Source organism: Carex rostrata, chromosome 9 (assembly GCF_964058835.1).
Source record: "Carex rostrata chromosome 9, lpCarRost1.2, whole genome shotgun sequence".
In the NCBI taxonomy this organism is placed as follows: domain Eukaryota; kingdom Viridiplantae; phylum Streptophyta; class Magnoliopsida; order Poales; family Cyperaceae; genus Carex; species Carex rostrata.
The window spans coordinates 13,428,599-13,446,776 of NC_135926.1; the positions used below are offsets into that span (position 1 = coordinate 13,428,599).

The 18,178-nt window shown below is 37.2% G+C and overlaps 2 protein-coding genes across 2 annotated transcripts; both read left to right on the forward strand.

The window, feature by feature from the left end:
• Nucleotides 1-1,431: 1,431 nt before the first annotated feature.
• Nucleotides 1,432-4,069, forward strand: LOC144559644 (FCS-Like Zinc finger 8-like). Its single transcript, XM_078308730.1, has 3 exons — nucleotides 1,432-1,616; nucleotides 1,845-2,689; nucleotides 3,665-4,069. The coding sequence occupies exons 2-3, from the start codon at nucleotides 1,875-1,877 to the stop codon at nucleotides 3,810-3,812; spliced, it is 963 nt and encodes a 320-aa protein (XP_078164856.1). The 5' UTR covers nucleotides 1,432-1,616; nucleotides 1,845-1,874; the 3' UTR covers nucleotides 3,813-4,069.
• A 7,638-nt stretch (nucleotides 4,070-11,707) lies between these two features.
• MFP1 (MAR binding filament-like protein 1) lies at nucleotides 11,708-17,462 on the forward strand. The gene is made up of 5 exons (XM_078308049.1): nucleotides 11,708-12,146; nucleotides 14,346-14,579; nucleotides 14,666-14,715; nucleotides 15,101-15,235; nucleotides 15,583-17,462. Exons 1-5 carry the CDS (start codon nucleotides 11,861-11,863, stop codon nucleotides 17,302-17,304), a joined length of 2,427 nt encoding a protein of 808 aa, XP_078164175.1. The 5' UTR covers nucleotides 11,708-11,860; the 3' UTR covers nucleotides 17,305-17,462.
• Nucleotides 17,463-18,178: the final 716 nt, after the last annotated feature.

An 18,178-nucleotide genomic window follows, 5' to 3' on the forward strand; every position in this document is an offset into this window, starting at 1 on the left:
CTCTAGCTATTTTTTTTAAAATACTTAATGTCTTAGATATGAATACTTAATATATTATACAACAATACTTTTGTATATAAATATCTATACATGCGCGTGACAATTGTAAATTTTTTCAAATAACAATATTCATAAGTATCCATAATCAGGGGCAGAACTAGAAATTCATAATTGGAGGTGCTAAAATTAAAATGAACAATATGTTATTAGTGAGAATTGAACCCAAGCTCTCCACAACCACAAAGTAAGCTCTAATCACTAGACTACAAGTAAACATGTATTATTTTATGAGAGGAGGTGGGCTATATAAAAAGTTATAAAGAAATAAAATTCAATTAAATTTCAATAAACATAACTAAAATTTTAAAATCATAGGGTGCCTTGAAAACCATACGAGTAAATGTAGATCCGCCCTTGTCCATAATATAACAAGATTCGTAGATTATCAATTTTCAATACCTCTCCGAGCGAATAAACAAAATATGGGTTCTTGAATTATTTCAGTATTAATTGAAAATTACACAAATTATTTTCGAATTATACTAATTTTATTTCGAAATCATGCATTTTAAAGCTGGTTTAATTATATGAAAAGGCCAAAGAGTACAAGAGTTAACAGGGAGGCTGTGACTACGTTGTTAACGGCCACATAAAATCTGTAGCGCATGAAAGAAAGAGCAAGGCACTGAAGGCAGTAAGCAGTTGGTGCTTTTCCGGAGGCCCCATCCAATGGATGGATTACCGTGCCTCTGTGGCCCTCACCGACCACACTTCTATTTTGACAGATCCCCTGTGACGGAAAATGGGCCGACCACACTTCTATTTTAAATTGCCATTTTTAACATCAAATGTTGAGTGAATTGACAGATGAATTTGTGACTATATATTTAGATTTTAAGGAAACAAATATATTGAGAGTGAAAGTTATTTGATAATTATGACAATGTATGATGAAATTAATTTGACAATTATGACAGTCTACGTCAAAATTAATTTGTGAACACCTGTGCTCAACTGGATCGTCTCCATTTTGACAGGAAAGGCAGAGGTTTGGGTTTGGGTTTGGGCTCACATCCAAATCTATTATCTGTTCGACTGTTCCTCTTGGCTTTGGCTTGGTAGACATTTGGGACACAAGGGGTCCCCAATCCCCATCTATATTCAATTCAATTCAATTCAATTCAATACGGTATCAGGATTGCAGTGTTGTACAATTAGTGAAGTCTATAGGGGTATATGGACAAGTATCCGAATTGTTTACACATTTACACTTTACAGTCATGAATAATGAATTGGAGTGGAGGAGTATTTCAGAAGCCACACTGCGCTTCTCTGATTTTTATGCATCAATTACATTACAAGCCTAGATGGCTACACCGCTACATATGTGAGAGATAGAGAGAGAGAGAGAGAGAGAGAGCGAAAGAGAGAGGCCCTCTCCGCAAGTTCAGTTCTAGCTCAGAGCCTCAGACTCATAGCTTCCTTCCTCTCCTTTTTAGATTGAATCTATCTGAGTTCCTACTTCAGTCACACTATCTCAAATCTCTCTGAACAATCACCCTCTCAAATCTCTCACTCACTAGCAACGAAACTAGAAGGAATTAACGGAAGAATCGGTGAGTCTTCTCTTCCGATTCCGATTCAACCATTCTTTCCCCCAAACCATGGCACCAACAAGGGACTATTGTTTGCTATTGTACAAGGTCTCCTTGATGATCTATTCCCAGACCAGATCAGTCAAATTCTTTCCATTAAATCTAACTATCTAATAGTCATTGCTACTATTATTAGCCTTGTTATTGCTACCTTATGCTCCATTATTTTCTTAATTGTTGTTTGCACAGAAAAAACGGAGGTGAGCCTCAGTCTTGGCAATGCTAAGCAAACACAAAATGTCTGATTCTCCTTCATCAGATCTCTCATCTGATGGGTCGACGGTGCGCAAGACCAGGTCCAGCTCCATTTTTACCATCCCTCGTCTCTTTGTCGGGTTCTCTACCAAGGGTTTAATGGATCTCGACCCGACCCGTAGCCCCACTTCTCCTCTTGATATTAAGTCACCCAAGTACTGTGACTATAACACAGCTGGTCTTGGTCTACTTAATTATCTCACTGATGAGGTAAAACCTGTTAACAAACTATTGGGTTCTCCTCTCAAGCTTAATAGTACAAAATCTCTACCCAAGAACTATGGCTTGTTGATTAAGGGTTCACCTAAATACGATTTAGATTTAGGTAGCCAAGAAATGGTGATCAGACCTAATTTGGTGCACGATGAGTTTAGCAAGATGAGGTCATGCTCGGCTGATTTGGGAGGATCAGGCTCGGATAAGCCTGATTTGGGACATCTCAAGTCAGGTTTAAATGAAAGCTTGTTGGGTCGGTCATTGCCGATATCCATACATTCTCTATCAGCTAGAGAGATTGAGCAATCAGAGGATTACACTTGTATCAAATCATATGGTCCAAACGCAAAGACCACACACATTTTTGGAGACTGTATTTTGGAGCCTCATGTCATTGAATCACCTGATAATATTTTAAACAAGGGTGAAACTAAAGGGATTGGATTTTCTCAATTGGAATCCAAAACTCCGATTGAGCCACCACATTGTCCCGATATAGATTTTTTGAGTGCATGTTTCGCTTGCGAGAAGAGATTGGATGGAAAAGACGTTTACATTTACAGGCAAGTTATCGTATTGTTTTTTATATTCTTGCTTAAGATACTTGCTACCAAATACTATTGGGCAATGGAAAATATAAAGTAACCTGCAATGCAAAGCTACATGATTAACTTGCATAATACTAATTATCTTTCTTAATTTGGCTCCTCCTCTGACAACAGAGGTATTAAACAATAACCCTATTAGTCCCTATTATGCCCATACCTTACATTTAAGAAATTTCTTTTTGACCCTGTAAAAGTTCGCGAATATGCCAGATAGCCTTGTTAAATTCCATTATTTATTGTTGCCCTGATACACCCTTTTCTTTTTTCTTCTGAAAACCACAAAAAAAGAATCCTATAACTCCCTCCTCTCCTCTGTTTGACATATAAATGCTTGAAAAATGATAGTAATTTGCGAACTGCAGCCTAAGGCAGTTGGGTGGACAATTTGGGGGTGCACAAGAAAACTTTATTTTTCTCTAATTAGGTGCCTGATTAAAGTATGTGCAATAGAATAGTCGTGTACTTAATCCAATAGCTATTTCTATTGCCGACTAATAGATTCCACCTAGAATATAACAATGTATTATTTAGTCACAGTCCTAAACTGGTACTGTCTGTTGGTATTTTATAATGACAATGCTTTTTAGTCCCTAACCTTTAAATTTAACTGCTCCGAAGGAATTGTTTATGTACAGTTTTTAAATTTTAGTTTGCTTTGAACTATAATTAAGTTGAAAGTTGGGTTCAAATCAAGAAAAATACTGTATTCTTGTGTCCAAATGTACTTCCATCATGCAGAGTTTTTTGGAGAGAATTTTTTTTATTTTTTTGGGGTGTGGGGAGAGTAGTACAACTTATTCATTCTTTAAGAACAAAGAGGATAATGGAGAAACATCTCACCTTTTGTAGGCTTTTGTATGCAAGTTTCCAAATTTCACTGATGTATTCTGATTGCTTTTTTCACTTTCATTTTCTTTTCTTTTTACGTAGAGGCGAGAAGGCATTTTGTAGTGCGAGTTGCCGTGACGAAGAGATTTCAAGAGAAGAGGACAGTGAAAAGCATCATTCGGACTCGCCTTCGTCCTTCGACAGTACAGAGGATGACATATTCATGGCCGGCATGGTTGTGGCCACATAAGATCCAATAATGAGTTAATAAGGCCTAAAAGCTAGAAATAATTTGACCATCCGTTAGGAAAAAAGAGCTGTTTATGTTTATGCTTATTAGCAGCCATGGATGGTCAATGTTGCTGGAATTTGAACTATATTATAATTTTGATGTGGCCTTCTGTAGGAGTTGTTGGAATTTAGATAAACATTTAGACAAATGTTTATTTCTGTAATTTTGATCGGTATCGGTTTAGAGTAACTGCGCAGTGCGCTTATTTTTCTTAATTTTTCCAGTGTCATTGTTGATCAAATTTTCATGTTCAAAACAAGTCTCACACTGGGCTTGAAAGTTATACTGACCCCGAGACAACAAAATCTCACAGCATGGCTACAAAAGATGAGAGAAAAGCGTGTACCAGTACCAGTACCGCCCTAAGAGAAAAACATGCATTAATCGAAGATACTGTCCTCTGAATCAAATACTTTTTGAGGAGATGGAGACTCATACAGTCATACAACGACCATAAAACTTTTAGTCTCAGAGAAATTGAGATAGGCTAGAAATGAAACTCAACTGGAATCACAAAATCAAAGTAGATAGTAATAAAAATAAAAATAATAATATTAACAATAGCAGTACTAACAGTTATGGAAGTAATAGACCAAATGCAAACACACTCACAGTCATACAGTGGTAAAAAGTAAGAACAACTCAGTTTTATTTGATCGTTCCAGATTAAGTAATGCAACTTTGTTGCTAAACCAACAAATGACAGTAGCAATATTGGACTCTATATAGCAAAAAGGGTACAAATATAACAAAACAAAAAGGAAAATAAGAATATGGCACCACAAAGAACACCATCCAACATGACAGTTTTGGCCGCAAGTGGAGGTAATTTGTATGGAAACAAGAGAAAGAAAGCCCACTGGAACATCTTTGTTCTCTCTTGTTTTGGCCCAAATTGTGGTGCATCCAGCCCGGACAATTGAGATAAGCCTGACATGTGGATTGTGGGCCCACTGGAAAATCTGGTCTCCCGCTGCGGTTGCGGATAGACTTTACTTTCCTTTCTCCTGCTGATCTGGGCCATCTGGCGCTCTTTCAGTGGTAACCGGTTGTTAACGGGTCCATTCTCATGCTGACGTGGCATACCCTTTTGAGGCTTTCGGTTTCGTATATTTGTCAGTTATACAACGGGGAGTTGGGGACTGACCGACGAATCCATATCCTCTGAGGTAACAGAATATTTCTCTTTGAATCACCGATCGGAATCCGTACCAATCTGATTCAAGGTGGAACGTACGGAACCGCTTTAATAATCGTGTAGATTCTGATTGGACAGTCCAGATCTAAACAGAAATATTATGTTACTTTAGGTCATAGACTGATACGAATTACTGGGTGACCGGGTCTGGGATACGACGACACATTTGTTGGATCGGGTTTGATTTGCATAAGTCGAAATAAATACATCCACAATCTTCTCTATTTATTAAAAAAAATAATATAATTCTGAGAATAGTTTTAACGTTATTTGTTTGAGGAAAAAAAAAAAAACTGAAAAAGTAGTTTCACTTTGTACCGAAATTTTTATTAATAGGAAAAATAATAATTAAATATCGAGATTGAACAAAGCTTTTGAATTTTTTTCAGAAATAGGGAAAACGGGATGGGGCATGACGGGTACTGGCCGTTCTGGGGCATCACGGGCATAGTTAGTGCCTAATTAACCTCAATAACTGATATTACCCTCCTAAACGGACTTCTAACTGAACCAGAGAAAAAAAAAATCGGAAAAAACCCTGTCCGTTATGGGTTAAAACGGGCATGCAGTCCGTGATGCCTAGTACCGGCCAGAGGCCGTGATGCCCCATCACGGACAGGAGCCGTCATGTTTTGTGAAGGGCTGACTCTGTCCGTAATTTTCCATAATGTCCCGACACAATATAAATTAAACCCAGAACGTTCAGACTTCATAATCCACTCTTAATTCCAAAATATTACGTTATCTCCTCTGAAAAAAAAGAAATTCTCTCTCTTAGGTAATTTTTCAATTATGAGAAAGTAATTAATTTATTGTAGAAAGTGTTGTGGAGTTTTGCATCGTGAAATATATATTAGATATTCGTTCCCTCCGTTCCACCATCAACTTTTGAATTTTTCTATGTCATTATTGTCATAGACTGAAACTAGATTTGTTGACGGTGGTATGGAGGGAACGAATATTTGTTTCACTTTACAAAGCTCCCCATCACTTTCTCAGATTCCCGTATTGTAAATTATAGCTTCAATCAATGTGAGTTATATATGACCATATTATATTTTTATTATCTTACTTGTGAAGTTTTAATTCTGATCCTCAATAAAAATGAACTAATTTTTTTATGTTTGCAATTACTCTTCGTAAATTTTTATAAGCCGTATATTGATCAATTGGAGAACCGGAAAAAGTACATGTACTTGTGTTCTTTTTCTATTTAATAATAGCTGTGATGACAACAGATGCATCTTTAAAAAATAAGTGTTAATTATGATTTAAAAAATTAGTTCGTTAAACTCAACCTAAACATGTATCAACATAATTATGAAAACAAATTTTGTTGATGCATCATTGAATTTATTTATCTTTTATTTTTGTTTAAAATACTTTTTTTTTATTATAATACAAATAATACTCGATTGAATTGTGTTGTTGTGTAAATCGAATATGTTACATCAGATATATCAATATGGCTAAATCTTGAGCAATGTATTTTTCTTTTTAGAGTTTTGTCAATAACTTTATTTATGATTGTTTCTTAAGAGTATGTTATGTTTTTTTTTAAATAATAATTATTTATTTTGAATTTCGCCAATAATTAAAACATGAAATCCGTATAATCCAACTATCTTAAAAGAAGTATGAGTTGAGTGATTTTAATTTAAATGATAATATTTGACAAAAGATTGAAATAATCATAATATCAATATTGTAAATCTGATTAAAAATATAGATGAACCTTACCTAGCCCTTAGGTGCATTAAAGTGAACATATATTCGACTACGGACATTTTTATTAGTACCTAAAGCACCTCACATAAACAACTTAAAAAAATCATAATTAGTTGAAGTGGTTATTATAAACAAAATATATGCCAGATAACCAGGTTCATTGGAGGAAAATATAACTGCTGCGCAAATCTTTTTAATTAGGATTAGATTAAAAAAAAAAAAAGGGACAACAAGTTGACTAAAGTTTTTTTTTTCAATTTGAAATGGTACCGATAATATAAATATATCAAATTGAATTATATTTTATAAATATTATATGTAGATAATATAAATTAACATAATATGCAATTTATTTTTAATTAACATAATAATAAATTATATCTAATTTATTTATTATTGTGTAGGTTAATTTATCAAAACAACTAATCATGCTCCTGCTAAGGATTCATTTCGGTGGTGAAGTACGACACGGTCGTAAAGGAGCGGCATATAGCATTGGTCCCCGATTCTCATTGACGGCAACTGATGAATCGGGCTGGTATGATGTGAAAGGTGAAATTTATCGTCAGCTTGGATATTCTGAGAGTGAGTACAATCTAAAAATACTTGCACGGGTTAATGTTGGTACAACATCTCGACGTTATTATGAGATACTAGAAATCGTTTGTGATCAGACTTGGAGAGGTATTTATACCCAAAGTGTGAACACGAGTACCCAATTTACTTATGTTGATTTATACGTTGAGTTGATTCCAATTGTGGGTTCAATGCAACCAGAGCTATTCATTGATAGTATGGTACCGGAGACACAACCTGAAGCTATACATACCCAATACAGTGTTCCACAAGCGGGTCCTAGTCTATTCCAACCCTATCAGACACAACCAACCCTATTAGACACAACTAATCATCACAGTCCATGGATTGTACCCCCAAGGGTAGGTAATTCTTGTCCTGATGACGACGTGCCTCTGAGTGATACCCAATACAGTGTTCCACAAGCGGGTCCTAGTCTATTCCAACCCTATCAGACACAACCAACCCTATCAGACACAACTAATCATCACAGTCCATGGATTGAACCCCCAAAGGTAGGTAATTCTTGTCCTGATGACGACGTGCCTCTGAGTGATGATGAAGATGACGCTGACTCGTGTGAGGATGATACTGATTAGGAAAATGAAGCGGATTCAGAAGGAGATGTCCCTGCTGATACCCCTAGACAATCGCAGCAACCCCGTGTTCAGGCTCAACATTTTCCTATATCTGATCGCGGTATGAGTCACCCTGTGGCAAGTTTCAATGACACCTCAGCATTCCGACAAGCAGACGTCAGCTACTTTGGTAGGACCAAACCCCTCTGTGATGCACTTGCTGTAGGTCAAGAATTCTCTTCGAAAGAGGCTCTAAAACATAAAATATATCAGTATCACATAAAAAACAATATTGAAATAAAAACTATTGGTAGCAATAGAACCAGCATTATAGTCGAATGCAGGGACCTCAGGTGTCAGTGGCGTTTGTATGCCGTGTCTGGATTTTTTTCGTCTAAGTGGGAAATTCGAACAATTTCAGGACCACATATGTGCAATGCCGATGCTTCTCGTACTGATCATGCACAATTAACTGCAGAAATGATCGCCGATGTTATACGAGAAGATGTTAGGGAAAATGTTACATTAATATTTCAATAAAATTACATTAATATTTCAATAAACATAATCAGCATCATAATCAAGACTTTGTTAAAGGTACTGTAAAGTTTTATATACTTACCAGATCGTACTGAGGTGGCATGTTCGCGACTTGTGCGAGATAGTCCATCAACCCGTTCTCAGAGTTGATCCAATTCTCTTGATAATTGGGATTATCATCTTGTGGCAAAGGTGGGATAGGTTCTTGATCAGGTGGAATATCACCAACTTCAATGTCATCGGGATTCTCCAGAAGATTGGCCGCTCTCATCATGTTACGATATTTAGTTTCCATACCATTATCTCGCAGAAGGCCACAACTTATTTTTAGCAAAAACTTCCCGATAGCCTTGTAAGTGTTTGAGGTTGATTTACTCATAGCTATACTAATGACATTTAACTTTATCCCTCGTAGTCCCTATAACATTAAAAATATTGTAACTTATTTGATAGAATAATTCCATAAAATAATTGTGTTTATAATTAAATTTTAACTTACAACACGTGTGGATTTCGGGGCACTGGGAATGTATCCTACTTCGCCGTGCTTATCTCTATATTCGGGCATGGGATTATCAACACCCTGTATGAACGTTCTATTCAAGAAGACGTTAAACATACAATTCCTCTGAAACCAAGTTCGATAATCAAAAAGCTGGTCATCCGTCCATATCCCCGTTATTTCAGCCAAGTTGTCGGCAGGATTAATGGCCAATTCAATGTAGAATTGGTGCTCATCGGCCCAATTTTTTCTGACCACACCGACATTGTGACTAATGTTATGTAACCTGCGTACCTCCATCTCGTTCAACAACGGTTCAGGAGGTGGGATGGCCTGTGCATACACAAACTGTCTCATCACTCGATTAGGATAATGATATTCCACTATCCAAAAGTGTATTAGTGGCACACAGGCAAGCCATACATCACTCTCATCGTAAATTCGTAACGACGGCTTGGACGAATTCTCTAGTAACTTATCTTTGTAAGGCTCCCATTTTACCATGTAGTCTTCAAGATCTTGCAGTGTCGAGCGGAAGTAGCCAACTCCAGCACGACCGTGAGCTTCCCTGTAGTCACGATTATAACACCACTGTTCCCCGATTGCAGGACACCTACAATAAAAAAAATACATAATCTTAATAAACATAATAAATGACAAATTAAACTATTGTAAAGTTTTTTGTACTTACTTTTCTAAATCCGGCTCACCCCATTTTGGAGTCCATCCACCTAGGAGACGAGGACGTCCATTCGGTAATCTAGTCCAACATCAATGTTGGAGAAGAAGAGTTGGTCCCCACACTGTTCTTGTCTTACGCTCAACGGCATTACATAGGTTTCTATATAGTACTGCTAGAACAGCACCACCCCAGTTGTATTGAGTCGGTGAGTTAAGATTTTCAAGAAATTGCAGATACATTGCCGGAACAGAATCTCCCGAAGAATCAGCATAAAGCATACTCCCGAATAAGTCAAGTATGTAAGCCCGAGTGTATTGTTGTACCTGCTCCTCTGTAGGCTCACCCGGTTGTTCATTTGGCATGACAAGAAATCGATTGCGCAGTTCCTTCAGTTCTATGGAATATCCAGAAGTCGTGCGAACAACTTGTTCATTTGGCCCCATTCTCTTCTTCTTTTTAAGCAGCGGAGCTGCAAGCCCAACTCCAAGAAGCCGCTCCACTAATTCAGACGCTTTTACGTCTGCAAAACCAGTCACAGGAGCCCCTTTTATTGGCAATCCCCATAAACATGAAACATCTTGCAGTGTGACTGTCATCTCTTCCACTGGAAGATGGAACGTATGCGTCTCTGGTCTCCACCGTTCAATGAGGCCAGCGAGGAGACATTTGTCAATATTTATTTCTTTCATTCTAGCAACTTGCAACAAACCTAACCTCAGCAAGTACGGCTCGCAGCGCTCGTGGTATGGAATCACAGCCCGGGGGTGTCGAACATCCAATCCGTGATAAGTCTGTCATTAGTATACAATTTGGTTAAAATCAATATCGTAATTCAAACATTTATACATCATAGCAAAAATTATGTGAAATTTGAATTTTACAAGATTCATTGAGTAACTTACAGGATCAGAGAATAACGATATTTTATGTTGTGCATGCGGCATCCATAACAGATCGCTAAAATTTTCTGCTATCCTGCAAGAATAATATTTTAAATAATTTGGATTCAACTGTACATTTTTTAGATACATAATATGATGAATTTTGTACATAATATTTGTTAAATTTTAATTAAACCTAAACCTAATTCAATCTAACAATAATTTTAAAAAATTACTAATTGGTTGCAATTTCACCGAATTAAACCTAAACCTAATTCAATCTAACAATAATTTTCAAATATTACTAATTGGTTGCAATTTCACCGAATTAAACCTAAACCTAATTCAATCTAACAATAATTTTCAAAAATTACTAATTAGTTGCAATTTCACCGAATTAAACCTAATAATGATCTTCACAACAAATCAAATTAATCAATTATGGAGAAATTATTAATTTTAGTAAAAGAAAAAAAAAACTCACTTGAGAGAATAAATGCAGAGAAGACTTGGCCGTTACTTCCTATAACGTCCTGTGCACGTGCTTGACTTAATTAGGACCACCGATTTTTTTTTCTTCTTCTGGGCGTGGTCGGTGGAGACAGAGAGCGACAGAGAGGGAAAGAAATAGCGAGAGAGCAATAGCGAGAGAGCGAGAGAGGAAGGGCTGGTTTACTGTTTTCCCTTGTCCGTGATGGCCCATCACGGGCATCTTTTTTTTTTTTTTTTCCTCCGTCCGTGATGCGTAGTAACGGACAGCTTTTGTTTTTTATTTTTTCGCTGGTTTAACCCATGGCCGTATTGCCCCATCACGGACAATGTCCGGTTTAAGCCATAACGAACCGGTTTTTTTTTTGGTTTTTTCCCGGTTCATCAGTTATTGAGTTTAGGGGAGGTTAATTAGGCACTAACTATGCCCGTGATGCCCCAGAACGGCCAGTACCCGTCATGCCCCATCCCGTTTTCCCTATTTCTGAAAAAAATTCAAAAGCTTTGTTCAATCTCGATATTTAATTATTATTTTTCCTATTAATAAAAATTTCGGTCACTTTGTAGGTCGTCGGGTTATTGGTTCCTCTTACGGCTATTTAGCCCGATTAAAGGGTAATTTAGTAAATTCAGGGTGCTCAAGTTCTCGCCCTTGTTTCTTGTTTCTCGTGGTCCTCTCGAGTGGCCAGGCTAACAACCGTGTCCCGTGTCCAATTCAAAACATCCAAATTTCGGAGATGGGTTAATGGAAGTGGAAGGAGAGTGAGCTCTTCAATAAATTTCTCCTCTTTGTCAGTACAAAATTCTAATTAAAAGAGAAAATAAAGTAGAAATGGGATTTTTGATCGGAATTAGTTCCAGCTGCGCTCAATCGGCACTGCCAATAGGCGGATTGTCTCCTTCTTCTTTACTTACACGACGACGAAATGGAAGAGCAGTTGAGAACAAGGTGCTTGCCATGTGTCACCATCGCGATGGTCATGGCAACGTTGACCGTTCTAATGGCGTTGGTGCTGATGGTGTTCACCAGGGGAGGAGGAATCTGTTGCTCGTGGGAATCTCAGTTCTTCCTCTTTTGCAACTCAAAGCGATTGCTCTCGAAGGAGATCTATCTAAAGGTTGATTTCTTTCCTTTTTATACATTTTTTTTATATTCGTTTGCACTTAAAAGTGGAAAAGTCGGATTTTAGTGTATCTAAAGGTTCAATTTAACTACTTCCTTTGGTAAAACCCTTTATAGGCTTCTTCAAACTAAGAAACCCAAAAGCGTTAGGTACATGGGTGTTTTTCTGTCTAGTAGAAAATACCTCCTTTCAAATATAGAATGGTTAACTCTGTTTGTTTCCAAGTTTTGTGCTAGTCACTTTGGCCATAGCCCTCTTTATACTTGTAGAATAATTATCGATGCACAATTCTTATACACATTGCAATAGCTATTCATCTTTGTATGAACGTTATCATTTTGGGAAGAAAATTGCATAGGGAGAAGTAATTGAGAGTTGAATTCTCGTAACATCAGTAATTGTCACGTCCTCACTCTCAATTGGATGAATTAAGAAGCAAAAACATGCTTCGATACAAAATACCAACTAATTTTATTGAAAGCTGGTTAAAAGATGCAGTAATGGCGGAGCCAAGTTTGAGAGGTGATTTCAGAAAAGGATTACAGGTTTCATAAAATTGGCCTAATATGAATAATGTCTATATATAGGCGATGCTATAGCAACAAGAAGCATCTTATTCTGTTGTCTCTAGCGCCCTATCGAATCTCCTTGCGGCACGTCAGTTTCCACAACAGACAGTCAGCTGATCTGTTGTAACAGATTGCTAACAAACTCTGTCGCCTCGCCTTCCATTTCTTCTTTAAACACACTCTCCATTTCTGGTTCTCCTGGCCCAACTTGACAGACGTTCAGCTCTTCAACGGTCGACGGTCTGCATTTTAAAGCAGGTCCCAAGTGCAGTGCCTCTCTTTCTTTTAATTTGCTGCCCCACACCCTGACCCCGCTGCCCAGCTCCTTTCCCCCCTCCTTCTCCTTCTTTAACTGAGTCAAAATTGAACTCGGCAATCCACAATTCAGGATTCACACCTGACAGTGATACACTAATATTGGTATACTGGCGTGGCGTTGTAAAATTGCATCGGGTTGAGCAAAGGCCAAAAAAGAAATAAGTAAAAATCTACCGCGTTACATCTGTCACAAAACTACTTTTTTCCTTTACCTCAGTGCATCCTTTTATTATGTATATATATTGTATTATTGTTTTCTTTTATATAGCATGCCTCCTCTACTTTGAGATGCTCTTTTGATAAAGTATTTGTTTTCCAAGCTCAGTAGTAAAATGATTCCCAAATGGATATAACTTGGCAATTCATGGTGTTCGATATGGTACACCTACTCTGGCGCGACTTACATTCTTGATAGAGCACATTTTTTGAACTAAGCACACCTTTTTTTCCTAATTGACTGTAGCTTATTGTGTTTTTATTGCTGTGGTTAACATATCTCACAAAATCCGATGTCAACAATACTAGGGAAAAGACATTGAGCATGGCTCAGTACCATCTTTACTACCTAGGATTTTGTACTAAAGGTCCAAAATTTGCGTTTAAAATTCTGAAGTTTGGGAGCTTCGCTGTTTCTAAAGGGGGCAGATCTTAAGAGAGCATTATCGCAATAATGTTTATTTATAACTCTTGCTTTACAATGTCCTTTAAACTATCAAATGCTCTTGGTAGTCATTTCCCAAAACTTGAAAATCTTTTATTAGGTTTTGGTTATTAGATCAAAATTTGGTGGTCCAAATCACTTTCAGACACCAAAATGGCAATTTTGAACCGTAAGTAGTCAACCCTGGTATTGTTGATTTTGGATTTTGCGAGATATGTTAATCACAGCAATAAAAACACAATAAGCTATGCTCAATGTCTTTTCCCTAGTATTGTCGACTTTGGATTTTGCGAGAAATGTTAATCCCAGCAATAAAAACACAATAGGATATGCTCAATGTCTTTCTAGTATTGTCGACTTTGGATTTTGTGAGAAATGTTAATCCCAGCAATAAAAAATTAAAAACACAATAAGCTATGCTCAATGTCTTTTGCCCTAGTATTGTCGACTTTGGATTTTGCGAGATATGTTAATCACAGCAATAAAAACACAATAACATATAGTCAGTTAGGGAAAATAAAAGTGTGCTTAGTTCAACCCTGTTACCATAGCCATGCTAAAAGAAATTAGAGAAAGGAAATAATACATCAACTGTAATAACAGGAGTATAATCTGACATGATTTTTGGTAACAACTAACAACCAGGTAAGCTTGATCAGTTACGGACACGTCCGGTTATCTTTGGGAGCCGTCGAGGGGCAGTTTTAAACCGTAAGCTGGCCGAGGAAGAGCAAGCCCAATCAACAAACCCCGGACCCACTGCCACACCGGATCAAGAAAGGTCTTCTCTAGAAAGTTCGGAGTCTACAGCCACAGTAGAGAGCACACAAGCAGATGCTCGAGAAGAACCAGAGACAGCTGTAGCGGAGGATAGTAAAGGCAAGATATAATACCCTCTTTATTTATGGTATTTTGTGAAGAAAAGTTTACCACATTCGCTAAAAAATCTAATTTATTTTGTTCAGACAGTGCAGAAAAGGAAGGTGATAAATTGCCAAAACAGGAACCATTGGAGGTTAATGTCTTTTTCTAGTTCTATATTATCCTTTTTTTGGAGAAATATTTTCTTCTGTGACCTGGAGAAACCTGAAGATATGTTTTGTACCCTTGCAAATTTAGAATGTTCTTCATACACATCCACAAATTCCAGTATTAATCCTCCTAGCTTTAGTTGATCCTCATGAGACCCATGAATTGGTCTGGGATTTTAAATAAAGAAATGCATTTATAATTAGCTTGGGATTATTACGGAGTATGGAGAAAATGTACCAGCAATCATCTGTAAAAAGATGTTATTGGCACTGTACTATGGTGTGCAGGAGAGCGCAATCTCCCCACTATATATTTATAGTTTAGTCTAATTATCAATGCTTTATTCATTTAATTTTTTGTTGTCACAGAAGATGGAAGGCCAATCTGGAAATTCATTTCTTTCTTTCCTTAATTTGCTGGGCTTATATGGGTCAGGTATTCTGGGTGCATTATATGCCCGTTCTCAGAAAGAGAAGGCTGAGATTGAATCAACCATTGCATTGGTAAGTAAATTAGACTGTCTGATGCTACCTTTTCATTTTTGTTCAAATTTCTATTCGGTTCACGGTACTGAACGACAAGGATTAGGGTTTGGATAGGTCAAATTTTGCTGGGAAATACCCGTATTTGAAAGAATGAAGTGGTTTAGGGTTATTTACTTTGGAGTTATTTAGCCATATATTGTTTGGGAAATTAAATTAAATTAGGATCAATTGTTATTCACAGAAGCTTATTGTAGTACCACTTGGGATTGAAACAGTACTAATTCTGAGATTGAATTCTGCATATTTTGTAATCAATTGCTATTTTCAATTATTTAAGACCATGCTTTCCGAAATTTGAAATACAGATGCAGGCTAAATTTGGTGAAACTGAGCAAGAAACCTTCCAAATTCGTAAGAATTACGAAGAAGCCCTTATGAAAGTGAAGGACGAAGAAAGCAAGCGATTAAACAAATTCATGGAAGAGGAGGCTGCCCTCCTAAACAAATTGAACTCAACAAAAAGGACTATAGAGTCTCTTGGTAAGGAATTAAATGGTGAGAAAATGTCAGCCCAGGGGCTGAAGTCTGAAATTGCAAGACTCGAGGGTCTAATTGCAAAATCTAAAGAAGATAAAAGTTCACTTGAGGAGAACATTAGAGACAAACTGGAGATGATCAAGGCGTTGGAGGATAAAATTAGTTCAATTAACCTAGAAATTAGTGAGAAGGAGCAGGGCATCAAAGAACTTAGTTCAGCACTTTCGACAAAGGAGGCCGAATTTGAGAAGTTGAAGTTGAACTTTGATGCCACTAAAGAGAAACTCCAGCAAGCCATCTCAACTGTAGAACAACTGAAAGGCGAGATTTCTAATACTAGAGAAGAGCTGAGTGAGAAGGATTCCCTGATCAATTCACTAAATGAGAAAATTTTGTTGTTAGATGCTGAGAAAAGTGAAATGGAGACAAAAATTGAAGAACTCATACGTGATTATGAGAACTTGAGGGTCTTTTCTGAAAATAGAGCAAGCACCGATTTGGATCTCCTAACCAAGAAAGATGAGAACCTTAGAGAACTAGAAGAGAAACTTTCAGCTGCATTAGCTGAAATTAACAATGGCCATGCTAAAATATCTGAATTGGAAAGGGAAAGGGACGAAACAAAATTCATGTTAGAAAAGGAAGCTGAAATTGTGAAAAATTTGCAAAATTCTCTGGACTCTACCAAAGAAGCACTGGAGGCCTCTAAACTGGAGGCATCCAAGCTATTCGATGGTCTCGGTGAGATGAAAAAGTCTTATGAAGAATTACTAGGAAATATTTCTCTAATCACAAGTGAATTCTCAGAAGAAAAGAAAATTCTAACTGACAAGCTGGAGGAATCAAACTCAGCCATGAAAGCCCTCATCACTGACCTCACTTCAGTCCAGGATGCATTCAACAAGTCACAAGAGAGCCTTGCAGCAACCAATAGCGAGCTGACAGCTGTCATGGAAGATCGTGACAACCTTAAAATGGAGCTGGTTGAGACCTACAAGAAACTTGAATCGGCTAACTTCGAGTTGAAGGAAGAGAAAAAACTTATCTCAACCTTGAACAAGGAGATCGAGGCGTTATTAAGAAAAATCAATGCAGATTCAGATGTGAGAAAGGCTCTAGAATCAGACTTAGACGAGGCAACTCGATCTTTAGATGAGATGAACAAGAGTGCAATGCTTCTCTCGAGAGAGTTAGAGAACACCAATGGGAGAAACGGCACACTTGAGGCCGAAAAGGCAATGCTTCTGAAGGCATTAAATGATCAAAAGGATTCCTCAAAACAAGCAACGGAGAATTTAGAGGATGCACAGAATGTGATTGACCGGCTTGGTGGAGAGAGAGAGAGCTTGGAGCTGAGGGTAAAGAGGCTTGAAGAGGAGTTGGCTTCGGCCAAAGGAGAGATTTTGAGGCTGAGGAGGAATATGAGCATGAATGAAGCTGCTAGGCCTGGTACAGAGAAGAGCTTGAATGCCCATGGGAAAACACCTTTTGTCACAAAAAGGACAACTCGTAGGAGGAAGGGCCCACCCGGGACGAAATTGTCTGACTAGATTTCTAATAAAATGCTTCTTTGAAGTGTTATTCTGGTAAATTTGTTTGGTAGTGGTGAAGCTATGATTTTTGGGGACTATCTTAGAGTACATCTTCAGTGAGAGTTGAGAATTGTGTAGAAACTTCAAATAAATAAATGAATGAACTTGTGTTAAAAGTTTGGCAATGGCTCCCGCTCCCAATTTGGTATTATTCAATCTCTGACTGCTCAACCATATTGGGAATTTTGCTGCATCCAGTTGCGTTTTCTGTTTACCTTTCTTTCTTATCATTTTCTGTTGATTAGAGAGATTCAACTTGTGTGCTTAGGCAATCAACTAATCTCATTTTCTCAAATGCATTGTTGATGATGTAATCTGAAGCAAAAACAAAGGTAAAGTAGATAAAATATAGGCCAATATTCATTAGTAAAATACACGTAATACACAAACGAGTTGATTGGGATACTTTTCTCAAGTTATTTCTCCATGTCACAGAAAGGTTAATACAAACAAGATTAGATTGTGTCGAGTTTTCCATGCTTAGAAATTTTATTTAATGAATTTGTCTTTCTTTTTTCCGATTAGAATTCTGTTGCTTGCATGGTCATTTGCTCGTTTTATTTTCTCTCATATATTTTATTCCATGAGCTGGTTACTTAACTTACTTTAAGCTTAATACAATAGTGTTTGGGCAGTGAGCTGCTGCTTTTTTGCAGCTTCTCATGCATGTTATAGGCATTGGATAATAATTAAGCCCCGTGTTGGTGTTTGGACAATAAAAAACTTCAATCACAAGAATTCATTTGAATGTATATATGTGAACTAATTAATTAATTTTTCATACTTGTCCAAAACAAAATTTTTAACAGTTAATTTGGTCTTTTTCCGATAC